The sequence below is a fragment of the Clavelina lepadiformis genome, chromosome 7 (assembly GCF_947623445.1).
Source record: "Clavelina lepadiformis chromosome 7, kaClaLepa1.1, whole genome shotgun sequence".
Lineage (NCBI taxonomy): Eukaryota > Metazoa > Chordata > Ascidiacea > Aplousobranchia > Clavelinidae > Clavelina > Clavelina lepadiformis.
Window position 1 is genome coordinate 18,099,851 of NC_135246.1, and position 26,679 is coordinate 18,126,529.

General features: G+C 36.2%; 4 protein-coding genes across 4 annotated transcripts; 2 read left to right on the forward strand and 2 right to left on the reverse strand.

Annotated features, from left to right (window-relative positions):
- The first annotated feature begins 1,868 nt into the window (after positions 1-1,868).
- On the forward strand, positions 1,869-4,738 carry LOC143465791 (large subunit GTPase 1 homolog). Its single transcript, XM_076964260.1, has 4 exons — positions 1,869-2,172; positions 2,284-2,450; positions 2,638-2,771; positions 3,061-4,738. Exons 1-4 carry the CDS (start codon positions 1,923-1,925, stop codon positions 4,265-4,267), a joined length of 1,758 nt encoding a protein of 585 aa, XP_076820375.1. The 5' UTR covers positions 1,869-1,922; the 3' UTR covers positions 4,268-4,738.
- Positions 4,739-7,768: 3,030 nt separating this feature from the next.
- LOC143464727 (transmembrane 9 superfamily member 1-like) lies at positions 7,769-14,669 on the forward strand. The gene is made up of 10 exons (XM_076962670.1): positions 7,769-8,327; positions 8,578-8,726; positions 8,982-9,113; positions 10,621-10,760; positions 10,864-11,049; positions 11,425-11,534; positions 11,753-11,916; positions 12,287-12,448; positions 12,993-13,046; positions 13,388-14,669. Exons 1-10 carry the CDS (start codon positions 7,848-7,850, stop codon positions 13,563-13,565), a joined length of 1,755 nt encoding a protein of 584 aa, XP_076818785.1. The 5' UTR covers positions 7,769-7,847; the 3' UTR covers positions 13,566-14,669.
- Positions 14,670-15,031: 362 nt separating this feature from the next.
- On the reverse strand, positions 15,032-18,961 carry LOC143464728 (3-phosphoinositide-dependent protein kinase 1-like). Its single transcript, XM_076962671.1, has 5 exons — positions 18,689-18,961; positions 18,482-18,626; positions 17,235-17,923; positions 16,775-16,925; positions 15,032-16,606 (listed from the first exon to the last, which is right to left on the reverse strand). The coding sequence occupies exons 1-5, from the start codon at positions 18,896-18,898 to the stop codon at positions 16,335-16,337; spliced, it is 1,467 nt and encodes a 488-aa protein (XP_076818786.1). The 5' UTR covers positions 18,899-18,961; the 3' UTR covers positions 15,032-16,334.
- Positions 18,962-21,554: 2,593 nt separating this feature from the next.
- Positions 21,555-26,130, reverse strand: LOC143465922 (sialate:O-sulfotransferase 1-like). The gene is made up of 9 exons (XM_076964448.1): positions 25,485-26,130; positions 25,234-25,277; positions 24,905-25,022; positions 24,564-24,760; positions 24,254-24,449; positions 23,644-23,891; positions 23,263-23,460; positions 22,266-23,018; positions 21,555-21,749 (listed from the first exon to the last, which is right to left on the reverse strand). Exons 1-8 carry the CDS (start codon positions 25,682-25,684, stop codon positions 22,633-22,635), a joined length of 1,587 nt encoding a protein of 528 aa, XP_076820563.1. The 5' UTR covers positions 25,685-26,130; the 3' UTR covers positions 21,555-21,749; positions 22,266-22,632.
- Positions 26,131-26,679: the final 549 nt, after the last annotated feature.

Below are 26,679 nucleotides of genomic sequence, written 5' to 3' on the forward strand. Positions count from 1 at the left end.
TTTCTCTTTTTGTGTTCTGGCTACAATAAGATGACGATATGCTGTATGTTTTCATCAAACTTTAGAAAATTATGGATTTCAAATTTTCTGTTGTTGTATTTAACTCTATATCACAATTTGGCAAAATATGGTACCTTGCACTTTCCGTTTTCGTTGCACATTTTGACACGTCCTCTTTACTGACAGAAGCCATCCATTACTTTTTCTAGCAAATTTCATTTGGCAGTTTTAGTGCTGATACAACTTTGCACTTTCGTGATAAGCTATTCTATATGCGTTACAAACGGCAGTTTTGTGTATTACTGTTACTACTAAGCTTTATCAAATGAAGAGGAAGACGTAACAAAGGTTTGGGTGCCGATACCTATTCGAGTGTAAAGAGCCGCTTTGTTTTGCTCTCTCCATTCGATTCCCTAGAGGACCTAGCTGTCAAGCTTGCCAAAATTTTGGATATATGCTTCAAAGATTGTTAATTACAAAATACTAATTAAGGTAAATACATGAATTACAAATCGCTAGGCTGAGGAAGAATATTTAGGAAAAGTCAAAAAATCAAAGTTGTAGCCTTTACACTTATAGCGCAATTTCGAAATAAGTATTTTGTTTTGTGGCTGACACTTAGCCACGTTCAATTAAGACAGGGTTAAGTAAAGTCACTATTCTTGGCACAACTTATTAAAACACTAAACTTTTGATCTAATTTTCAATGATTTTTTGCAAATAATGTTTGTTTTACGATTACAAAATTTTAACTTTGCTTCGGCAGGAAGCACTACCTGGCGTCCCATGCCCGAACATCCTTGCCATGGAGTGGCGATCGTCTCAGACTACGACTACGAGTCTACTTGTCTACGACACACTGAAATTTTTGTTAGAAGTGCGCAACTGAAATTTCTGCTTCAGGTTACATTTCATGCAGTGCCTTCTTTAGGCTAGGCTAAAACTATGCTCATAAGGTTGGACCGAAACTTTGTAATGGCATCTGATTTTGCGACATTTAGCCTAGTGTGTTTTAGTGCAAGAATAAAATTGTACAAAACAGTGTTGTAATGACTCAAGTCATTGACAAGACAAAGACAACTTTAAATTAAAAAACCAGGTAGCCTATTTTTCAAAAAATTACAACTCTCTGCAAAAATATCAAAAAGGCTAATGTGTAGAGTGTTATGACGTTATAGGCTAGTAACCAATTTAATGTAACGCATAGGCCTAGAAAGTGTGATCTAAAAATAGTTGTCATTAAAGGCATTGGCTTGACTTGACTCGAGTCAAAAAAAAGGGTCTAGTATACAAGTGCACAACCACAGGATGTCTTTGTATAGCCTACTATATAGATCCCAGCTACTTAAACTGTGATGTCATCTGGTTGTGCACTTGTATACTAGACTCGAAAAAAATGATTTGGTTACAAGTTATAACCCTGGAACAAATATAAAATATGGGCCTATAGGGGATAGGAGCTATATATTTTTTCGGGTCTAGTGCAGAAGTGCACAACCACACGATACATTTGTATACTAGACCCCAATTGTAACGTCATTTGGTACTGCAGTAGACCCATTTTTTTGTTAGATGGATAAAGTTTGTTACATAATCCAAAAATCTTTTGTGGGCATATATAGGCTATTGTACACTTAATTAGCCTATAACCTATGTTTAACTTGTTAAAATATTAAACTTGGATGTTTTTACAAAACGTTGTTTGTATGTAATTGGTCATCAGCTCAACACTAATTTCCTCAAGTGAGGAAGTTTTGTGGGTAACTTAGTCATGAAAAGTGAGAGTTGGGACCGGTAGGATTTATAGTTTTAGGTTAATTTTGTATTGTCACTTCCGTAGATTAGTGTTGTCCTGTGAATTAGTCTATACATATCAGCTACAGTTTGCATTTAGCTTGTTCGCAATACTTTTAAAGGTTAGAATGCCTCGTAAAAAGCACCAGGCGCCCGGTCTTGGCAAGAGTTTAATAAAGGATAGGTTTGGTAATAGTAAAAATGTGGCCCACAAGCATGCTGCAGAACTTGCAGCTGAACAAGAAGGAGATGAACTAAATCTCAAGTCTGTAACGGAGCTGACTTCATTGGATGACTTTCTTGCAACTGCGGAGCTAGCGGGGACAGAATTCACAGCTCAAAAGTTAAACGTTCACTTTGTTGACTCTGAAAAGCAAGGTTGTGCTTTAAACAAGATTGAAATTAAAGCTTCTTTGTATGGTCTACAAAGCCTGCCATATGACTGAGTTATCTTTGATCTATTAGAGCATTCATTTACTCTTTTTCCAGGTGTCATATCGAAGGAAGAAGAACAACGTCTTGCTGAGGTTCATGAGGAGTTTGCACATCTCATCAGTATCCCGCGAAGGCCTCCGTGGGATGAAAACATGACCAAAGAAGTGTTAGACACTAAAGAAAAGGAATCATTCTTGTCATGGAGGAGGCAATTAGCCAAGGTAATGTCTGTTCCTAAAAACTCTGATATCACCTGCTGTGTAAGGTCAAATATAATTACCATATCTGGAACTGTCATTGTAGGTAGGAAATTGAGAGATGCTGATGTGTGTTTATGCTGAATCTGTTATTGTTAACAGTTATAATCAATGCTATGTAACTGCTGGAGTTTATGGTGGTTGTGTTTAGCTGCAAGAAGATGAAGATTTACTTATTACCCCGTATGAAAAGAATCTGGATTTCTGGAGACAACTGTGGCGGGTTATTGAACGCAGTGATGTTGTTGTGCAGATCGTTGATGCGCGGGATCCGCTTCTTTTTCGGTAAACACTAAACTGTCTGATTTTTTGCTGATAGTCATTTACAGTGCATTGTACTCTACAGCTTCTGTGAGTTGATGAGTTTGTTTATTTTTAACCATGGCCATTAGCAATGTTCTGTGGTAGAATGTTTACAATCAAACTCCAGGAGTGAATATTATGCCAACTGCAAAATATTTTATGCCATATTTTGACTTTTGTTAATATCACTATAAGTTACACAATGTTCCGTTCTGTATATATATGAATGAGATATGTGTAAACTTCACAGAAATTGCATTCATGCTTTTAGATGTAAGGATATGGAGACTTACGTGAAAGAAGTTAGTTCTGAAAAGAAAAATGTTATTCTCGTTAACAAAGCCGACTTGCTCTCACCAAAGCAGAGAGAAACGTGGAGAAAATATTTTGAAGACTTAGGAGTTGAAGTTGTCTTCTGGTCTGCGATTTTAGAAAATGAAAAACTGGAGTTAGCCAATAAAGATTTGGAGACTTCAAGCAAAGATTCTGAAGATAGAAAAAAGAAGTTTGATCCTTTTAATATTGAAGATGATGATGATGATGATGCAAGCTCATCTAGTGAATCTGATGGTGATGTCATTGATGATGTCACAACAACATGCAATAAAACTGACAATTCTGAAGATGGTTTGTTGACCAGAAATGAAATGATAACATATCTAAAAAACCTAGTCCATGGCAAGAGCTCAAAAGTAGTTGGAATGGTCGGGTATCCCAATGTTGGAAAAAGTTCAACTGTCAATACGCTGCTCGGTGTAAAGAAAGCAGCTGTCTCTGCCACACCGGGCCGAACAAAACATTTCCAGACGCTTCACATCGACAAGGAGTTGTGCTTATGTGACTGCCCAGGCCTTGTCTTTCCAAGCCTGGTCTCCAGTAAGGCTGAGATGGTCCTGAGTGGCATATTGCCAATCGATCAGATGCGCGACCACGTTGGACCAGCGAATCTTCTCTGTCGTCGAATAAATCGGAAAGTTGTGGAAGGAACATATGGGATCAACATCGCTAAACCTAAGGAAGGGGAAGACCCAAATCGTGCACCCAAATCTTCGGAAATGTTGAGTGCGCATGCGCTGTCAAGAGGTTTTATGACATCTCACGGTCAACCCGATAACTCCAGGTCAGCCAGAGTTGTACTAAAGGATTATGTGAATGGAAAATTGCTGTACAGCAGGGCGCCGCCTGGTACTGATAAAGAGGAATATGAATCATGGACAATTTCAAAAGTGTCGATGGTGTTGAGTGCAATGAAGAACTCACTCACTGTATCCGATGATCTGGCTCCTCTAGTGGCTAGAATAAACAGAGTAAATAAGGAAAGTGTCGATGAAATTCACCAGGTCGAAAGAGAGTTTTTTAAACCACGGAATATTAGGACTTTTACCAAAAGTGGTGAAGTTGGTGATACCAAAAGCAACAAAAAACATCACAAGAAGCGAAAAGAAAAGATGAGAAGGGTCAGACAAGTGCAATACTGATGTTTGAGCCAGTAGATTCAGATTGCATGCATTTTGATCGTCAAAATTCCAGCGTAGTAGTTACACCATCAACACACTGCCTTTTTAAAAGATTGCGTTCTATCATAATGTATGTGGTTATGTGTGGATTCATCCTCGTGTTGCATTCTACTTTTCTTACCTTGTGTAGATACTTTGATGCGACTCGGTAAAAGGTTAACTTGAACAGGCCTATTAGCTGTTATGATGATTGGCGAAAGTCAACAACATGCTTATCTTTGCCATTTCAATCAATAAATTTGCTTCTCGTTAACCATGAAAAACTATTCAGTAGGTTATTTCAGCTTAAATGCTTTTAATCGCTTGTAAATTTTTTTTGTCATATGGTCAAGTAATTTTAATTGATTTGCGAATTATTATTAGCGATAAATCATCGGTGCTTTAAAAACTTTAAAGAAGCAGTGAATAGTAGCAATAAATAATCTTTGGGAAGTTTGTTTCAGACTTATGTTTTTTATGTATTCTGTAATAGGTAGCTTGCACAATCTGATTAGAACATGATTTTATAACTAACTTAATGCTTAAAATGACAGGTCATTACTGTTTTGGGACGGTTTGGTTGGAAATGAAGTTTGTTTCTATTTCATACAAAACTAAATTCCAAACAGATAAAATGCAGTACATTTATATTTTGCTTTTAATTCCCATTTGTTGGTCTTCATGCATACAAAGATAGAGATAAAGTTGATGTGTTCTTCAATAAAGTAGGACCGTACTTTAATCCGCACGAAATTTACCACTATTATCATTGCCTGGGTATAGTAGACAATATAAATTTTACCAAGACGTTGAATTGGGGAAGTATAGTGGCAAGTTATACCGGAGTCAGCAACTTTTTTCTTGGGATTAGTTTTCGCTAAGCGGTAAATAGCTCTGATGTAATTGCCAAATTACATGGACAGAGTTAAAGTTACATGGAGTTACAGCTTCATGTATTCAAAACTGTATAGCAAAAATCGAAAGTTTTAGGTAACAAAAATGTATATTTTATGAATCACAACCAATTGCAGACTCGTCTGCAGATCGTATCAGACCGACCAGCTTCGGTTTGATATGCCCCTCAAGAATGTTAATTCGACTTAAATGTTATCTGTCGACTATCGTGACATTGGCAAAGTTATTATAAGGTAAACGACATTGACTCAACTTGAATAGAGTGACAAAGAATTGATTTGGTTATAACTTTGCTAATGTCGTAGGAATATCGTATCGTTTATTTTTCGCCTTAGACTGTGAGAAGGAAAAACTCTGGTGCCAACTTCGTTGTAAATTGGTCAAATATGAAACACGCTCACAAGCAATCAATGAGTAGCACCAGATCCGTCAATATTTGAGTAATTTGGTAAAGAATTACGCCCAGGCCAGAGTTCAAGGCTTAAATTCTACTTTGGCTTAGTTCTGTTTTTGGTATTAATTGCGTTCCTTTTGAAAATTTGTAAACTGACGAATTTTGTTTATTATATGCTCGAGTGATTTTAGCGACGTAGACTACACAAGAAATTCAGAGTTCAGACCAATGACCGAGGATTTTCCAAACTTCTATGCGCGACTGGTTTGGTGGCTTCAAATTTTTTTGTGTGGCAGGGTGGGCAAAAGGCATAAACTAGTAAAGGTTAGTGGTTAGGGTAAAGCATCAAAACCAATTTAGGGATCTAACAAATCCATATGCAGCTAACAAAGTGCAGGTCGTGCATCCTAATGTCTCATGTCTGAATATCCCAATGGTAAAATTGGCTATAGATAGCCTATACCGAATACTGTGCTGATGCACAGGTTTATATTCAGATATTATAGCCTACAGTTAGAGAATGTACCGTAATTTTCACCGCTTTATCGGAAAAATCATACAACATAGCCGTACCGTAGTAACCTAATGTTATAACATAGGCTAGTAAATAGTTGCTAAAATAAACTTTCTGCATATGCCATACCCTTTCTTTTGTTCTTCAGACTGCAGATTATGTCATGTGCACACCCAGACACCGGACTTTTTTGTGTAAAACAACTTGTACATCATTTTAAGATGCTTGTAGGCTATTTCATGGCAGCTGCACACCTGAGCCGAGATAAATTTCAAATAAACTTTCATACTTGCATTTGTTTAAAATCATCGAAGCGTGACAAATAAGCAAGGTTGGCTAAATCCATTTGGCTGTAACGTTTGGCCAAGTTTCGATAAGGGTTAATTAAAATTTATCTGGCCTTGGTAAAGTATGGCAGATTTCGGTTGACGACAAATCGTGTGTGCAAAGACACATTTTGGCGTGGTGGCGTGCACTGAAGGCAGAATCATCTCTGCACCCTAGAGACCCATATGGAAAGAAAGCGTTGTAAAAACAAGGTAGCTATCTGGTGCACAACGTAGCTATCTGGTTCACAAAATGAGTCAAAAAAGCTACCTTGTAAACTAAAGTAATTCCCAATCAGCGATATTCAGTGCACACTTGCGCATACCGGTTAAAATTTTTTGTTGCCTATTGGTGCACCCACGTCTTTGGAAATTACCCTGTCCGGTGCTCAAAAATTGTGCATTTCATACTGGCCTGAAGATTTCGTCGAAAAATGATATATTCTGTAGATCGGCCTATTCTCCTAATTGCCTATTTCAACAATGAGCTGCATGACCTACGTTTGGTTAAATAGTTATTGTCTAATCTGTATTTGGAATTAACTGCTTTAAGTTTGCAGAATTATTTCTGGGTTCCCATACAAAGATAGTGAAAGTGTGGCACCTGCATGCACCAAAAGATTCATCAACATACATTACATTTTTTATTCTGTTGGTCAGTTTATAATAAACATACATCTGTAGAAGAGTTGGTTTGAACGCCAATTTATGATAAATATAACGCTGTTACTATTTTGTGTGTTCGGACCTGTTTTTTACATTTTCTTGATAACCTAACTTAAATGTTATAACGTAGTAACCTAAATCTACTTTCTAATCTAGATTTAACTACAGCAAAACCTTAAACAGCTAAAATCAATTTTTTGCTTATCCATTCTCCTAACCAACCGCCTATCTTAACCAACAGGCTGTCTGACCTATGAAATAGTCACATTGTAAAATTGAATAAAGAAACTCTCCAAAAAGGTAGTCGTTTTTGGGTTCTTGCCTTTTAATTATGACTGAAATTTATCCATTTATTTCAGCGAGATAAATTTTTCAAGATTTTCTCGGATTATTATCTTGGACCCAACCCTTTTTAACGTGCCCCTTTATGCCAAACTTTGCACCACTCCAGCCTCATGCCTGAAGAAACAACGATTCTTCTCTGAAACTGAGAAAGCAATCAATAAGTTGGAATGCAAACATACGCACTTATAAAGAAAAGTTGTTTTAAGAAATTGTAAATCGTATAAATAAGAAAAACTTTTGATTTCAATGCTGGTTAATTATGAAAAGATAACCAGTTTCAGTTATCTGTCCCACCCCATTTACAATGTGTGCACGATTAATTGAAGTTCTCTTATTTAGTTGTTATTGCAGGTCGAATATCTGAAAATTCTTTTTATGTAGATACATTTCAAACTGGGGAAAATGCTGTTCGATTATATTCTGCTTGCTTTATCTATCTCTTGGGCCTCTGCTCTCCAAGCATATAAAGATGGAGATAAAGTTGATGTGTTTGTTAATAAAGTCGGACCATACTTTAATCCACATGAAACTTACCACTATTTCTCACTGCCTGTTTGTCGGCCGGAGAAAATACAGCACAAATCGCTGACTCTTGGTGAAGTGCTAGATGGAGATAGGATGGCATATTCTCAGTATGAAATTCATTTCAAAATGGATGAAAAGAACAGAGAATTATGTGAACTAACGTTGAATGAAAAAGAACTCTACCAGTTGCGAGAAGCCATTGAGGAATTGTACTACTTCGAAATGGTTGCTGATGAATTGACGATGAGAAGTTTTGTTGGGCGATTTGAAGAACACAGTTTTCTTGCTGTACCACACATTCATGAGATATTTTTATACACGCACATTCATTTTGAATTTACCTATAACTATGACAAGGTTGGCTGTCATATTTACTTTAGTTGTCTGTAGCTTGTATCTTGAAAAATTTTTATTTTGTCTAATGATATACTGGTTCATAAAATTGATATTAGTTATTACTATTAGCCTAACAAATTTATTTCAATAAACACAATTATGCTCTTGTTATGTATATACATATACTGGTAAGTCTCCTACATGTACTGTAATTAGTTGTTTGACAGATTCATTGATTAAAAGTGGCCCTAAATGTGTGTATATATCCCAGATTGTTTCTGCCAACGTGACAACTCGTCAGGATGAAGCTACAAAATTAAACGAAGAAGCTCCACAAACTCTGAAATATTTCTACAGCATCAGTTGGAAACCAACTGAATATGATCCTATAAAAAGAAGTTCTCTCCTTAAAGATTACAGGTCAACAGAGGTTTTGTTAACACTCATGTCGTTTCATTTACAACGTATTTTTTTGTAATTGTAAAAACATATTTGTATATATAGTATATGTATGAAATTGAACTACTGACACATTTTGCTGAATAAACAGTTTTTATTTTGATTGTTATTTGTGATTATGTTTGAACTTCAAATTTTTGTATAGCTCAGTGGGATGATGGGGTATGTAGTTATATAAGTCATTGTATTTTTTGAAACTGTTTCTTATATTTTTAGCTTCTTCCCCAAATCTCTTGAAATCCACTGGCTTTCAATTATCAATTCCGTGATTTTAGTCTCACTTTTGATGGCCTTTGTTGTTGTCATCTTGGCAAGAGTTTTGCGAAGTGATTTCTCCAGATACAACAAGTAAGAAACATATATTGGTTTCTTTTTAACCAGGTCTACACTAACAGTGAGTAATTTGCTACTATAACAATGAGAGATGCTTTTAATTCATGAGTGAGTAGCTCATGAGCTGGATTCAAGTAAACAATTGCTTACTTGAAAACCTTTGCTTGTTACTTGCGTAAGTAATTCTCAATTCCCAACCATATGAGTGAGCTGTAAAAGTTTTTGTCATCGTAATATGTTGCCTGTTAAAAAATAGGTTAATTTGTGCATCAGGTGTTAAAACTTGAACCCAGCGATATGACTATATCAAAATATTCCCAACAAACAAGGCTGTAACATGCTAACATTTAAATACTGTTTGATAATTTGAAATAGATTTGCAAGATTAGGATACTTCAGCAATCGAATTGGACAAAAGTAAAAAGAAATAGAAAAAAATGTTTAGATTTTTTGTTACCGAGTTTGGATTGTTGTGACATTGGGATTAAGCTAGGGACCTGCTTAAAAATAGGCATAGCAAATTGCCTTTTCCTGCGTTCATTTACACCGATGGTAATTGGTAATGCATAACTTTTAGTCACCAAGGAATTTTTGACTTTTTTACTGTGGCCAGATTAAGATGTTGTGCTAATCAATTGTAACCTTTATGAAAAGTGCAAATTAATTAGGCCCCATTGCACTGACAGTTTATTAAGGGAAAGTTGAAGAAGCTTGTTAGATTAATGTCCCTTAATGACGATCACATTTAGTCGACTGTTGTATCAGACACCAATTTTTTCTCCACCATGATGTAATAAACTTACGAATAACGTTTTAAACAAAGAGCACTAATTCACACCAAATAATGACACTTTTCTAACAAACTGTTTAAGAAAAATTTTCTGTGAAACTAAAATTTCTGTGCGAAACATAACAAAATTGATAATTGCAGTTGATAAGCAGTGAATTAATTTTTAATGCAGTTATGTTTCCTTTTCAAGTTAACAGATCTTGACTTCTTTACAAAGACTAACTAATAGATCAGCATATATTATTAGTGTACAAAGTATTAAGATAGCACATACCTTCAAATACTTCAATGAGGCAGCAGAATCCTCCTATTTGGTGTTTGTCATAATGCAGTGTTTTTTGGTCGCAATAAGTAAAGATGAAAATATATATCAACGTCTGCAAATACAGACTAAGTTGTGAATGCAAGTACATTAATAAACTTTTTTCCAAACTCATCTGCCTAGTCCTTGACAACAAGTAACAAATGTGACCTGTGAACAATTTGTTATAAACTTGGACCTACCAACACTTTATCAGTCTCATTCTGATTTCCATCGAGTGAAGAAGAAGAAGAAGTTATAGAGCTTACAGGATGCTCTTTCCTTGGTAGTTTGTGCAGGTTGATGAGAGTTTTCGATTAAGGAACTCTGAGAAACATGGTGGTCTTGCTGTAAATACCGAAGCTAGTTACTTTATGTGCAAGATACCTCTACTAAAGCATTTTCGTAAAAACAAGTCTATTCTAATCTAGAGCCGATGATGAGGAAGATTTTGGTGATGACGACAATGGTTGGAAGATAATCCACACCGACGTCTTTCGCTTTCCAAAACTTAAGTCTTTATTCTGTTCCATTATTGGCGTGGGCACCCAACTTCTTTCAATCGGGACAGGTAGTCATTGTTCGGAACTTTCTTTCAAGATGCGTTAATATTTAAGTCGATTGAGTTGGAAACTCATTTTTCAACAATGACATTGAACGTGTTCTTTTGGTAGGAATAATTGTGATGGCACTGCTCGGAATGTTTAAAGCTCATCGTCATGGTTCAATAAACACAGCGGCAATACTACTGTACGCTCTCACATCGTGTGTTGCCGGCTACGTTTCAAGTTCATATTATCGCAAGTTTCAAGGAACAAACTGGGTCGCCAACATTGTCTTGACTTCTTCTCTCTTTACCGGTAATTTAAACATTAAACTGTAGAAGTACTTGTTATTATTCATAGCTGTTCTATTGAGTCTGTATATTTTTTAATTTGATTTTTCAGTCTATACCTTTGTAAGTATTTCATAATGTTGTGTATATATAATAAACTCAACAATCCAGAGTTTGTTTTTATTACGATCTAGTTTATTTTACTTTGCTTTTTCGTGTAGTATTTTGATTGACTTTGTTTTCCTTCTTTGTACAAACATAAATGTCAATGTAAGATAGCAAGTTACATGTATGAAGTGTTTAACACTCTGTGTATATAAATATGTTGTGTCAGATTGCATTAAATTGTCTATAGTGCTCTAGTTTTATTGTTAACCTGTCATAATACTTCCCCTGTCAGCTCCCTGCTTCATTGTTTGGAGCATTGTTAACTCTGTCCATTGGTGGAATGGCTCTACACAAGCGTTACCTTTTACAACCATTCTATTACTTGGATTTATTTGGATGATGGTAAGTTGCCGTCAGCAACTTAAATTTCTTAATAACTTTGACCTTGCTTCGTTCCATGTCGTAAATGTTAACCTTTTAAATATCTTTATTTTGTAATTCTTTGGTTATTGTTCAGTATATGCTTGGGCAACTATGCTCCAATTGTTACAGCCATCGAAGGCGATTGCAAGCATCGTCAGTTCTTATTTATTTTGTCATAATTTTTGCTCGTGCTGTAGATCGGCTTGCCTCTCACAGTGGTAGGAGGCATCATGGGTAAAAACACGTCGGGAGACTTCGACGCACCCTGTCGGACGAAAAACATTGCTCGTGAGATTCCTATCCAGCCCTGGTATCGCAATACAATGTGTCACATGGTCTTTGGAGGATTTTTACCCTTCAGGTTTTTATTTGGTCACAAAAATTTTAACAATACATACACATTATTGGATCTACAGTAAATAATTTTAACAAAGTCAAGATTATGGCTTGACCACTAAAGCCCGTAAAACAATGTATCCACTGCATTCTGTTCTATACCTCACTCAGATGGTAGATATAGAACAGACTGCAGATGTTTACGTATAGACACGTAAAGGAAAGATTTTCAATTGAGAACTTGTTCTGTTTATAATGTCATAATCATAACATAAAGATGTTTGTGGTTTAAATTCCACGAGTTAAACAGCCTCTGGAAAAGTGAAATCCCAAAATCAACATCTGTTGCTACAAAGTAAATATTATTGTTAAAGCTTTATTTATGTTTCTAACAGCGCGGTATCTGTGGAACTTTACTATATATTTGCAACTGCTTGGGGTAGAGAGGTCTACACCTTGTATGGCGTGCTCATGCTTGTGTTTGTCATTGAGCTGTCCGTATCTGCCTGTGTTGGAGTCGCACTGACGTACTTTCAGCTTAGCAGTGAGGATTATCGGTAAGTTATCATCTAGACTTGCGAAATGATTTACCGTTGCACAGTTGTATTGAATTCGACTAATTCTAGTCGTGTTGGTTATGCTACGATAGAAATTTTTAAATCTAATTCTTTAACTCTAAATATACAGTTGAGAGTAGTTTAAAAGTCAGAAGCTGTAGTTTCATGTTTCAATACTTTTTTCTGTTAAAACTTTATGAAAATTCTTGCGATGCGATTCAACAGTTTATATGGGTTTTGCAAATTCAATGTAAATTCACCCGGTCATACGGCAAAATCGTTATTAAATTTCGTCAAGTTATCTTGGAAAAGAAATTGGGGGTTTATAGCTGGCTATTTTTGGACATTTACTTCAAATCCACCACTGCATTTCACATTTTGTATGTAACCCATTTTTGCCAATTGGGTTTGTTGCAATTGTCAAACCCTGTTGGCTTGACCCTAGTCTATTGGCTATTGCGAATCCATTGTTAAAATTTTGAATCCCATCACTGTCTTGAATTATGGAATTATCAAGATTTTAATTTATATGCTGTGTTTTTAGTTGGTGGTGGAGATCGATATTTAGTGCAGGATCCACTGGAATCTTTGTTTTTATGTGAGTTACTGTTTGGATTTTTATGCAAATACAATGAGGATTTCAACTTCATTAAATCTAACTTTTCATAAGGTCTTGAGCATTGGTGAATAATGAGATCATCCTAGTTACGGTTCATTAGTAGCGTGACAGTCGGCTGGTTTAGTGGAAATATAAGATGTTAACATGTGAAGTGAAGTCAGTATGTTTTATAAGAAAAATGTATTTTGCCTACTGGCATCTTCAGTATTTGGGTACAGCACACAAATGAAGTGGCATGAAATCACAATCTATGGATGCTGTTGTGCTGATAAATTTCGGACATAATGAAAGTACATAATGTCAAACCTTGTTTGTTTCAGATACGCCATCTTCTTTTTTGTTCGTCGTTCCAACATGTCCGGCATTGTACAAACTGTCGAATTCTTTGGTTATTCCATGCTTACTTGTTTTGCGTTTTTCCTTGCACTGGGAACCGTTTCCTTTTTTGCTTCGCTCAAATTCATTCGATACATTTACGTCAACTTAAAAATGGATTGATTCCATACACAGAAAGCTATTGCTGACAGCTATTTCAGATTGTTACGGCTTAGTTAACTCGAGCGCTTTGAGTTTTACAAGGTCTGCACAACTCGTAAACTTGAGTCTTAAAACTGACTATTTTTGGTGCAGGCCGTAGTTGCCGTATATTTATTCAATGTAGATTAAGGCTGTTTGTAGTATAAAGAGATTTTTATTGTGGAGCTCGTTTTGTTCTACTACGGTAAAGCTTGGTTTATTGTGAGAAGCAATCCAACTCTTTTTGCTTAGACCCACTAATGCTCTTTTTGTGTTTGGCTTCGTGCCCATTTAACTTAACAACAAGGATGAGAAAAGTTTTGACTCATGGTGAAATGTAAAGAGAAGTGTTCCATATTTTGAGTAAGTTTCATGCTTCCAATAATAAAAGTTTACATTTTAAAAAATAATTGAAAAAAATTGGTAACCATTTTGCCCCCTACTTTTTTCAAAGTCATTCAGTCCCATTTGATGGTTTTGTGTTATGTAATTAGCCATGTTCTCATAAATCAACTATTAGTCTAACCAAGACTTATTTGCATTTTATATTTATGTTTACTTGAATTAGAAGTTTGAATGTCATAGATGTTATTATTTTTCGTAGTGCTTTAGATATTTCAGAATTTCTTTTTTCAAAGCTTAACACCATTAAGATATAATGCAATTTGTTTCACTTGCTTTCTTACATGTACGGTGGCCTGGTTTTCTTGAAAACAGTTCTTAAAATAATTCCAACACCATAATATCCTATACATTATTACGCATTTTTCAATTCGGAACATTTTATATAAAAAATGCATAGAAATGGTTTAGTTGGAATAATGATATGAACTTTCTTGAAGATAATGGTTTGATCCTGCATAATCGGTTTATTTTCTAAATTCTTACACAAATACTACATCGTTGTCAAACATTTTTAAATCTTTTCCGATGTACATAACTGTCTGTTTACTGCTTTTTCACAAGCAGAGGAATGCTGTGACTTTCTTGCTCTTGTGTCAAGTAAAACTTGTCAAATTTTGAATGTCTGCCTCCAATTGCTGGATGGCGACAGTGTGTACTATAAATAAACTGGTGAATAACAAACTGTGCTCTAAAACACATATTTGTATTCGATCCTTGCATTACGATATTTTGCTTGGCTTGAATAGTAGGTTTCTGATCCATTTGGTTTGTATTTGGGGATGGAAGCAGTTTTCAATTTAAAACAGTGATTTTAAAATCTAGTTAAGTTTCTACCTGTGCTCTTTAAATGGAGTTGATTTTACATCTTCTGTTTCAACATTTCAAATAGAAATGAAATGGAAGTGAATCAGAGACAGATTTTGCTTGCTTGAACATTTAAAGATCATTAGAGCCACCCTCAAATCGGGAGAGTTCCTGACACTACACACTTACTACTGTTTCAACAGTTCATAATTTGCTTTGCAACAAAAAACCTTGCAACGGACTCTAAAAATTGATTTTACTTTAAAGACAAACCCCGTTTTCAAATAATAAACTTTGTTCATTCGGCACATTTACAGGATAGAAAACATGTAACATGGTTTTAGACATTTTCTGTGTAAGCAGAGCAACATTGAATTAACTAAACTTGCAATCTTACAAATAGTTTTATACATGTTAGTATGGTTATAACTTTTAACATTTTCAATGACAAGTAACAAATTGCCTAATAGTGAAAGTACACAAGGTGATTTTTTAACAGAAGTTATAAGCCTAAAATCAAAAAAAAGACGATATTACAGCAGTGTAGACGTGAGACATAAATATACTGTAATGCTTCGTAGACAGATGTCATAAGTGACAATATAGAACGCTCGTAAATTGCAACGTGTACAGCATGCACGAACAGGGTCAGTGCATAGATTACGGTAATTTTTGCGACACTTGGATTTATCCTACTAACACGAGCCAAAATTGCACCATATTTAACGTGACATCAGTTTTGGTGTGCAAGAATTGCATAACTTGACAACATAACTGGCACGTTTTCTTTCTAAGTAAGCAAGGGTTATCACTAACAAATGTTAGTTGCCATGAGCACAGTTGACTATTAGAGTTGAGAGACCGAGTAATGTTGAGTAATACACACAGTGGAAACTCATTAACTAGAAGTGGAAGGGAATGAGTAAATTGCTTTGGAAAGTTGGTAAATTCCAAGAAAACATCCACAAGATTAGCACTATGTGATAATTAATAGATGACTTATTAGCAAATTGTTAAAGCGAGTTTTTGTTTTATAACTTTTCTGATAACACTTTTTGATCATGTATGCTGTTAAAACTTGTTCACATAGTCTAAAAAGAATGATTTTGAGATGAGCTGTCATTATGCCCTGGGGATCACAAAAACACTTTAAGTTAATGAGTTTGCAGTTGTCTGTTCACATGCTACTTAACAGAAAGCTAGCCAAGAGCTGTTGAGATTGAGTTGTTTGAAGTTCTGTGTTAGCAAACTTACACTCTGTAGTTTTGCTAACCGTTATCAATATGAATACAGAAGAAATGCGTTCTATACATAAGCTAGTTGATATTTATAAATGGCCATGGAGCAGGGGAAAGAATTAAAATATCTGCAATCTTACTGTTATGGATAAAAAATTTTAAAACAGTCCCTTGAAAGATAATTTCAAAAATAAAAGACTAAAGTAAAAATGGAAATGTGAATATTGCAAAACTAAACACGTCTGCTGCATGCGACTGGTCATGCAGGAGAAATGGATATCGAGCACCGTACAGCTATCTTTGACTATTTCCTGCCAAAGTAAAATTTCTTGATTTCGTCAATCTTTTTGCACCATTTCATTGCATTATTTGTTTTGTCAATTAAATGATAAGTCCTGTTGGGCGTGTGGATGTAAAAGATTCGGAAGGACCTTGGCTCAGTTCGTAGTTCGCTTGACCATGGAATTTCACCTTTGACCTCTTTTGAAACTGGGTCAATATAAAGCAACTTTGGACCTTCAGTTAGTATGAACTCTCGAACTTTCACCGATAACTTTCGCTTCTTTTCCAACTGACCTAAGAAATAAGGAAGGTAGTATGCACAGTCCTATGATAATTGTAACTGAAACATAATATACATTGGTATTTACATATATATATACGGTATGTGTATATACAGTAAATAATTTGTAATCAGGATTGACATTACAAAAGCAGCGATTTGGCTAAGTAACAAAAATAAACCTCTTTTCAGGATGAGCTTTCCTTTGGCAAAATAATCCCACTCAGATTGATGCTGTTTCCTCATCCACCTTTCTCTTTCCTCCTCGGACATGCAGGCGGATAATCCGAATCCACTGATGTCATCCGGTTCACTGAGAGCAAGTGACTCATCCTGTAAAAGGTGGTGGCAACATTTACATCAAAAAAGTCAGAGACCAACTTTCTTCAAGCTAAGGACGTCAAAGTGATTAACAATCATGAAGCTATACATTGCCCAGAGCCTCAATTTTCACTTCCCCCCTTCAGCCTAACTTTCCACTTGGTTTATGCAAAATATATTCCGCATACATTTTCCAATAAAATACAACAGTACGCTGATATGAACATGTATATTACGCATTCACTTCACACATACCTAAACCTATCTAGGAAGATTCAATGACTAACAAAACACAAAATCATAATGAGCTGTTATACTTACACTTCCCCTTCCTTTTCTTTTCTCAGATGCTTGCTTCTTTAATTCAGTCATGAAGACTTGATCAAAGTTATCAGTAATCTGACTAACATCATCATTTTCTTCATCATCTGAGCTGTTATCAGCGAGATGCAACATCACTTGAGGGGCTGGAGCAATGAGCAGGGTATCCCAATTTATTCCCTTGAAGAAGGGATGACTCATGAGGGCATCATAACCTCCACAAGTGGGACAACCAATTCTTTTCAGCGGATCCAACTGCAGCAGGTTGGTGATCAAGTCCTTTGCATCATCCGGAAAATAGTCAGGCAACTCGTATCGACAACTAAGGATTTGTTGAAATATAAGATATTCATTTGGGGCTTGAAACGGAAATTTCCCTGACAACATCTGGAAGATGATGCAACCTAGTGCCCAGAGGTCAGAGCTGACACCTGCTTGTTTATCTTTCAGCAATTCGGGGGAAACATACTGGGCTGTTCCAACAAAAGAAGAGGCTTTCGGGGTTTCAAGATCACTCTCTGTCACTTCCTTGGCTGTTCCAAAATCGGTTATTTGAATTTGCATCAAATCATTAAAGAGAATGTTTTCTGGTTTTAGATCTCTATGGATGATATTTAGCGAATGTAAATGTTGAAGTGCGGAAACGATTTGTGCTGAGTAGAATCTTGTACAATCGACATCAAATTTCCCTGTGAGATTAAGTGCAAATATAAATCATGAAGCAGATAGTGACGGCATGAATTATTTTCACAGCAAGTGAAAAATAAACAGAAGTAACAAAATTATTTCAAGAGTTTGGAATTAAACACATTCAATATTCGACAAATTAACTATCCAGACTGAAAAGTATGGCAGTTTTCAGTAGAAAATCATTCGAGCCTTCGAGCATTCACAAATCTTGATGGGGTGCACTAAAACTTTAATTCTTTAAGGTTGCTAATTATAAATGGTATTCACACAACCAACGTCAAAATTTATGTTTTTGAATCTGACTTGTTTGTCCATAACAAATCGGTGTGATTATATAAAATTTCAGTGTGCACATTGACAAGTCTCACACACGCTCGAGCAAAACTTTTCACTGTAACCAATTACAAAACGTGCTTAAAGATAAATGTTTCTAAGATATTGTCATAGGCTTGTGCATTGAAGAAAAATATGTGCAACAACACAAAAATGTAGCTGATTAGAACCGCACAGGCAAGAGGTATCGTTTTATCTTATCCTTAGGTATCTTATCGTTTTACCTAATTGTTTTATTTTTGACAGGAGTTCTCCTTTGCGAGCAACACTGAGACCGAAGTAGAGTCTCTCGGGATCTTGAAAAGTGAAGAAAAGTTTAACGAAAAAGGGATGATCGAGTCGGCTAAGCACTTTCTTTTCTCGTTCAACCTGTTGAAAAAATAAAATCTCGGGATCTATTATCTTGAGTTGACCCAAAATGTATCCCATACCTGCGGTACTTTTTTCTCTTTCACAATATGTCGTTTTTCTAATATTTTCATTGCAAACTCTCTGCCAGTTGAAATTTCGCATGCAAGTTTCACCGTTGAATATGACCCTTCACCTAAAATCGGGCCAAAGCGAAAATCTTCAGGTCGTTTTTTCTTGATTGGAGGTTTTGTTTTTTGCCCGCCATCAGAGTTTTCCCCATTTTCTGCCATTCTGAAAACAGGTCAATGGCATTCAATTGAATTTAACACTGACACCTAAGCCCAGAAAGGCTTATACCTGTATAAAAATTTCTTATTACAGTATACTGGGTAATTTTTTGAGAAGGATGCCATGCTAACCTAGATTTCTACGAATCCGCCTTCTGCACCAAGTGTTATGCCTTCCTTAATATCTTACACATAAACCCATGGGTTCTGCCATTTTTCCTATTCCTTGGTAATGTGTAAGCAGATTTCTATTGTGCTGTAATCAACTAACACTGTCACCATTAGACTGTAGCTACTTTATGCTCCTGGAAAGCAGTGTAGTGTGGCCGTTTTCGACAAGAAATCGGGTGTGCAGAGACAGAAAGTCTGGCATAACGGCGTGCATTGGAAACCCAATTCATTGTCAAGTAACTATAGATTGGTGTTTAAACAACTAGGTCTAAGTTTGCCTAGGGCTTAGCGTGTTTATTATACACTGGCATGGACATGAAAAAATGTGGCATGTAGCCTAGCAGGCTAGCCTACACGTTGACAAGTCTCGGCTGACTTCCACAGTCCATGGTAAAAAATAGCTTTTAGAAACGATACGATCAGTACGACAGAAGAAATAAGTACATCCCGGAACATATTGAATTAGCACAATACCACCATTGGTCTTTATAACCTACCATACCATCTTACCAGTAACTGCACGAACTCTATAGCCGAACCTACACCATGTTGAAAAGCGTGAAAGCGGCGTCCACCGGACGATAAGTCTGCAAGTAATATTTACTTAACTGATGTTGTTATTCAATCAATCTATCATTCAGTTTTCGAAAATTCAAGCCAGTTGTTACTAACACGCGTCAATGAACGGGAAAAAGACGAAAAGGCATAAATAAAAAATAATTAAGGTAATAATTGCTGATAACAACTAGCACGGCCACTAAACTTCAATGTAAGGCAACTTTTATTTTATATCATGGAAGGCTAGACTACTGGAGTACCCTTAAATTTTAAAAATCTGAATCTAGGCTATTTGTGTAAAGTGGCAGACTGGCTCCCAGTTTCGTGCCAAGAAACGCCGGCCAAAACAAGTGCGTGGCCAAATTCGAAAACAAATGAGACCAGACAGACTCCCAGAGGCGAAACCGCAGACGAAACGAGGTAGTAAACAAAATAGACAACTTATTGACGCTTTTACCAAATTTTTGTAATCAGCTTTTTTACAGATAATTTAATTTAATCCTCCGCGACAACACAAATTTAACATACTGATCAGTCAATTACCCCGTTTCGATGTCCAAGAAAAAGCTTAGCAAATACATGGTAGGTCTAACTTGTAGTTTTAGACGCCTAATACGGCATGCGTTTCGATGTTCAATTTTGAGATCGGCCAAGCATAAAAAATAGAGAAAAAGCTATTGCCACCCACTGTATCGCGGTACGGCACAGAGCAACTAATATAGGTCAGGCTGATCTTCACTGTACGTCAATTACTATTGTGTTAAAGAATCGATATCTTATGATCTAGTATTTTATTTAATTGGGTAGACTACACTCTTTTTCTTACCAAATTGTTAAGCAACCATTTCGTTGGTAGCCTATATCAGTGGTTCTCAACCTTTTATGGTTCGTGATCCTCAAAATACGTGGCCTCCTGCTCATCAATAAAATATGTAAGTTGTTGATTGGAAAACACTTTTTACTTGATTACTGCGTGTGCGATAGCCTTCGTGCCGCTAATTTTGCACAGCAAGCACTGCTTACTAAAAGCTAACAAGTGCTTCCGGGTAAGGAGAGCCAAATATTGAAAAACGTGAGAAACTTGAAGTGTTTCGCTATGCCCTGCATTCCACTTTGCCTTGTTCACCCCTACTGCTACTGCATTATTGTTATAGCGAGTGAAGCCTCTGTTCGAAGCCCTCAGAGAACGCCCCATGGGCCACCCTTATGGGCCCTAGGCCCTGGTTGAGAAGCCCTGACCTATACCTAGATTTGTGAGCCAATTGTTAAGGTGCCGTACCATTTACCTCGTTTCCATATCCACACTTGATGCCTAATAGAGTTAATAGAATAACACAAGTTATGCTAGGCCTTCCTTTCCATATATGGAAGTGACGCTAGCAGGGCTGCCTTAGGTCAATACGAGCGATGCGATTGCTTAACGCCCCGCGCGATGCTAACCATCCAATACAAAGATAGCAATTTAGCTTTTAACTTACGCAAATTACAGTGTTATTTCCCAATTTGTTCGTAACAGAGAATATTTTATCGAAAGTATGTCACGAAGCAAAGCTTTGAATAATGGCAGCTGATTTGCAACCTACGAAAAATCTGTGAAAGGTGTATTTCCACTTGTGGTTTGGCATACTTGAATACGTGACTCCTCGCATGAGCTAATGTCTGAATTCTGTTTTCTACAATCTAGCATCACCGTAAATATGTGCCGCGCTCAAAGAGTTACACCAACCTATTACACTTTTGTGCAATATAGACAGCGTATATGCAGCGGTAGTCATTTAATTATGAATAAGCACAAGGCCGAATTGCGCTATGATTTTTGTGTTTCTTGTGTAGGCCTATTTGCCCAAATATTTGTAAAATTTTGCATCGTTTCATTTTGCCTGTAGTTGTCTTAACTGTCGTTTCCGGCAGCCAAAGCGCAAGGCTAGAATAAAGCGAGGTGTGATTTATACTTTTTCACTTATAAACGAATTAATATGCTTTATAAAAATTCAATAATTGTGTACATTCACAGGAAAAGGCTGCAAGAAACGATCCAATTTGTGATAAACATTCGAAAGAAGTCGAATATAGCAGGCAATGCAGCAAAACCAGTTTTTGTTAGAACTGTAGACAGGATGACAACCTACAAAAATACAATCATACACAATTTAGAAGTAGAGAAATGAAGGATGTTTCATTTGTTTGTTTGTGGAATTGTTTTAACTTAAATAAACCATTGTAGTGTTGTTGTGGCAATTTAAATTCATCGCTTGAAATTTGTTGACAAATTTTGATATTAACGTTTATTATGCCCCTGGAAAACATCATATTTACTAATTAGAGAGGAAGAATGATTTTAGTCAGACCTATTTGCTACTGTAAGACCCAATACAAACCAACAGATGCTGGTCAAAGTATAGCTATATCAAGAATTATACCGCACGCAAATCAAACTAATTAGTTATTGTTTACAAGCAAGCAACACTCTGCCAAAAACCATTGCCTTGTGCAACATTTAAATAACCCTGCATTTAAAAGTTTATGCTGTGAAACAGTTTCATATAACTTTATCAAACAAGCAAATCTTGCAAAATATTCAAAGACCGCCTAACTTTTCACAGTCATAAAAGCATATTTGCGTCATATATATGCAACTTACATCCTCTAGCAGGAACATTTTTTAGAGTCTTTTTTTCAGACATCACTGGAAGAGCAGATTAACTTCAACACGAGCTTTTACAAAGGCATCATATATGAGATTTGGGTGCACTGGCAGACCTTTTTAAAGTTGTTATAGTGTATAGTCTATACACTGTATAATATACTTATAAGTAATATCTACGAGTAACCTGCGAAAAGAATAGAAGAATGTGCTGATTCCATTTCAAACAACAAAAACCTAACTCAATTTGTAAAGCAACTACTTTGGTCGTATTGTATTTTTGAATTGGATCAAATGAAGAAAGTTAAGCACTAAAGCCTAATCAAAAATAAATAATTTGCCGCAAACGTTGAAAACAGAAACCCTATCCGTCGAAAAACTCTCTTTCGTAAGGAGGTAATGTCTTTTCCAGTCCGATACCTTCAAGCATTTCTCGCACCGCCGTAACTTGCGCATTTAAATTCCGTTTCATATCGTCAGTAAACAGATCGCGGGGAAACCCTTGTTTTGATTTTTTTCTTTGAGCTCGACCAGAAGTTTGTTGACTGAGGCAGAGCAAACGATCTTCCAAATCATCTACTTTCAATCCAGCCTCTTGACTGACAAATTTCACCATTCTTCTGGTTTCCGCAACTGGATTCTCGACCAGGTTGTGGTAGAAGACGAGCAAGAAAGGTTTCTTACTTTCAATGACGAACTGAAAGAGATTCCTCCAGACGCCCGGATGTACATCCAAGTCCCGTTCAAAAGCTACAGAAATCATACACTATGCATCAATATTTTAAGAAATATAAACATCAACACTTTTTACGCGATTTGTTTGAAACATTGTTACACAACTGGTGAAACACATTTTTTCTTAAGTTTTTTTCTAAAAAATGAGGTTACAAGAAGGATATAACTTAATAAAGAAACAACAATGTATAAATAAATTGATTAGATGTCAAACTCTATTGAATGTAACACGGGGACTTTATTCAGTAACGTTGTTTACCCAGACTGTTGAAGGCCGATCGATCAGCAAAGCCGGTGTAATTATGCGACATGTGACGGTTAAAATTTGATATAGCCGCCTCGTACGGGTTTCGAACCACCAAGATTGCGGCATCGTATTTCCTCATGTAGCTTTTTCCACGGAACATGTGATCTTTTATAATGATAGTTTGATTTAGCCTCGTTTCGCCAAAGTAACCTAAATAACCAAAAGGTTGACTTAAGTGATGAAATTGTAATCAAAAGGATGATGTGTCCAGCAACAAATGTCGCATAAAGTTACATAAATAACAATTAAAACAAGTGATTTCGCCTAAAATGTCAACGATAAAAGTTATCATTGATCAAGCTATCATTGATTAGAGAAGATGAAACTTCGAACCCAGCTCATCTAAAGACCCGTCTTTGTAGGTGCTCCCGGTGTAGTATCCTGTGGCGCTTTCCAGGAGAAACCTGGTCCAAGTGTTTCCCGAACCCGGAGCGGATGTGAGTACAATTTTGACGTAATTTCCAGGAGGAAGAATCTTGATCCGAGAGCACCTCTCATCTTCTGCTAGAGTCCGGTAAACTTGTATTTTCTTTTCTTTATCGAGATCGGAGCATTCCAACAGCTTGGGCGTAATGAAGAGTCTGAAAGTGAAGAAAAGAGACGAGGTTTGTAGTCATCATCACATTAACTGTGTAAAATATGTGAACCAATGGAAAAAGGAAAAAAGGAGGTTGGAGAAAGAAAGTTCTTAGAAATTCGGTGACAAACCGGCAGAGAGGTTAACGATCAGATCAGCAAAGCTATACACACCACGCAAAACAAAATAGACGTTATGCCGGATCTTTACGGCACTAAATGAGAGATATAATCTACTGAAGTGCAGCTAATTTACTTGGTACAACTACGATTTTCAATAAATAGATAAAAGAATAATAAACAGTTAATTTGTTTACCAACAAATAATAGTTTTTGTTGTAATCAATCTATTATACTTTCTGCTCACTTTTTTGTCATTTTACCACAGCCACACCGCCCTCTCGTGTCAACAAACGCTAAAGAATTCTTTAAAATCCCACAATGCAAAACACATTCGGTTGTACTTGCGCCCTGACGGAAAACTATTGTTTCCAAAAAATCTTCGTCACTGCTGTAACATGCTAAGTGCCGCGAGTCAACAAAATCTTCAGATAAATGCAAACCTGCAACATTTAACGCGCGTTTAAAAGAACTCAGCTGAACCAAAGGATAGAAAATCAGCTTAGTACAATTTTTGAACAGTTTGTCATATAAACCATTTTTTTTCTGAATTCTACCTTTGAAACAAGGATTTATAATCCGGTATAGAGAGGCCGCCATCTTACCACCGCAAACATCGTTTTCGTTTCCAGGACATGACCTTTTACACGCGTCAGTACTCAGCTCGCGAATAAAACTTCGCGAGTATCTTGCGCATGCGCAGACACTACCTTCTAAGAGGGCGACATACCCACTTTTAATACCAGAAAGGCTCCTAAAATAAATAAAAAAACAACAAACAAACAAATCTTATTTATGCGGAAAGAGTAAGCAGAGCCGCTCTGCAATAAAACATGGATGTGAATGTCGATTGCGTCAACGTGGAGACCCAAAAAATTAACTTGTGTTTACGTTTTACCTCTTTGAACACTGGGAAAGGCACAATTCTTTTGTCATAGATGTTACATTCTTTGTAACGAATACTCCGTGACCTTGATCGGAGCGAATGTCTGACTCAAAACAACCAAGATATCGGGCTAGAACAAACGTTAAGAAGAGGTCAGTGATGCTATGACATGCTGTATATTTTCATCATGGTCTTCGGGGAATAAGTTACCTTACAGCCTTGTTACTAAACGGATATGTTTATCTATAAAAGCACCCAAAATATAACACGTTATATTCTGAATTCAAAGATTAATGAGGACAAAACGTTACTACATTTACATTGTGCAGAAGAAGACTTACCTTCACAGTGATAAGATGTCCTCAGTCGTTGTTTATCGAATTCGCTAAAAGTAACAGTGACTTAATAACCTAAGTTACTGAAGCAACTTTTTGCTAGAGTCCTAAGTTACTGAAGCAACTTTTTGTGTGAAGAAACTTATAACCAAATAGCTAATGAAACATATCTAAGTTGGATAAACAGAAGTATAATTTGACAGAGAAGTGATAGTACCTTCAGCAGCTTACAAATGGTACCGGATAAAATACCTCACCTTAGCTTCTGAGTTTCTTCCACAAAACTCATCTGCTGATGATCGTTTATCTCTGGGCCCCTGTACGATGCAACATGCTGTTGTTTAATTTCAAACTCACTTTCATGCCAATAGATCATAAACAAAACTATCAAAGCCGCACAAACGACAAACGTGCAATAAATATCGAGTCGAAATTTGCATAATGTTGCCCTTGGCATAACGTGGTAAGCAACTGACCGCTATATCGGCAATAAACTGTCTATTTACATTCTGAAAACGAATGATAAAAACCTGTTTGGCAAATTATCGGCAGTATTTTGACCGGTAAGTTTGCTTGTATGCCTGAGGCGTGTTTGGTAACGATATTTGCGTTCAGTCAAGTTCGGTAAATCTAATTTTTACGCAAGAGCTCAACAGCGCGTGTATGCGGTAAAAATACGACAGCTGCACACAAATTCTCCATTGGAAAGTATATCTGTACAGTTGACGTCGCATTACGATTCAGTTGTCGGATATTCTATCTCACAAAAAAAATAACTTTTTTAGTAACTAGGCCTAACTACAGTACCTGCAATATAAGTCTACAATACCTGACAAATTAACAAGAATAGTTCATTCGTAATGAAACGCACACACAAAAATATTACTCATTAAAATGAGCGTTCCGTGAAGTTTACGTTACGATACCGTGTTATGCAAACTTCTTATCAAGTTATATTTTATTATTTAAGTCATTTTAATGTACAGACTTAGTTTTATGAATCATGACGGTCTCATGAGTATGTCACGCGCACGTGATCATGTGATGAAGATGCTAAGTTTGGTTTAGACCTGCGTAATAGACAACGTTGCGCAAACAAGTTTTTAAATTGCTTAAACTTATGAAAAATGTTATAAACAATTCTTAATTATGAATTAATTCTTGATTTCATTTCAAATATCATCATAATTTCTGCTACGTCAATTGTAACTACAATTTGGCACACAGACAGAACATAGAATAATCATTAGGTATAATTTCACACCGATTAAATCAGTTTTAAGTAAATAGGTGTATAGCTAGTGCTGCTAGTATCTAATACTAACTGACATTGAATTACATCTGCTTTAAGCAAATAAAGTATTGTTGCTTTTATGGCATATTTTATATTTTGAAAATATTTTAAAGCCGTAATGTTAGACATATTTTGACTAACATTACGGTAATTTCAAT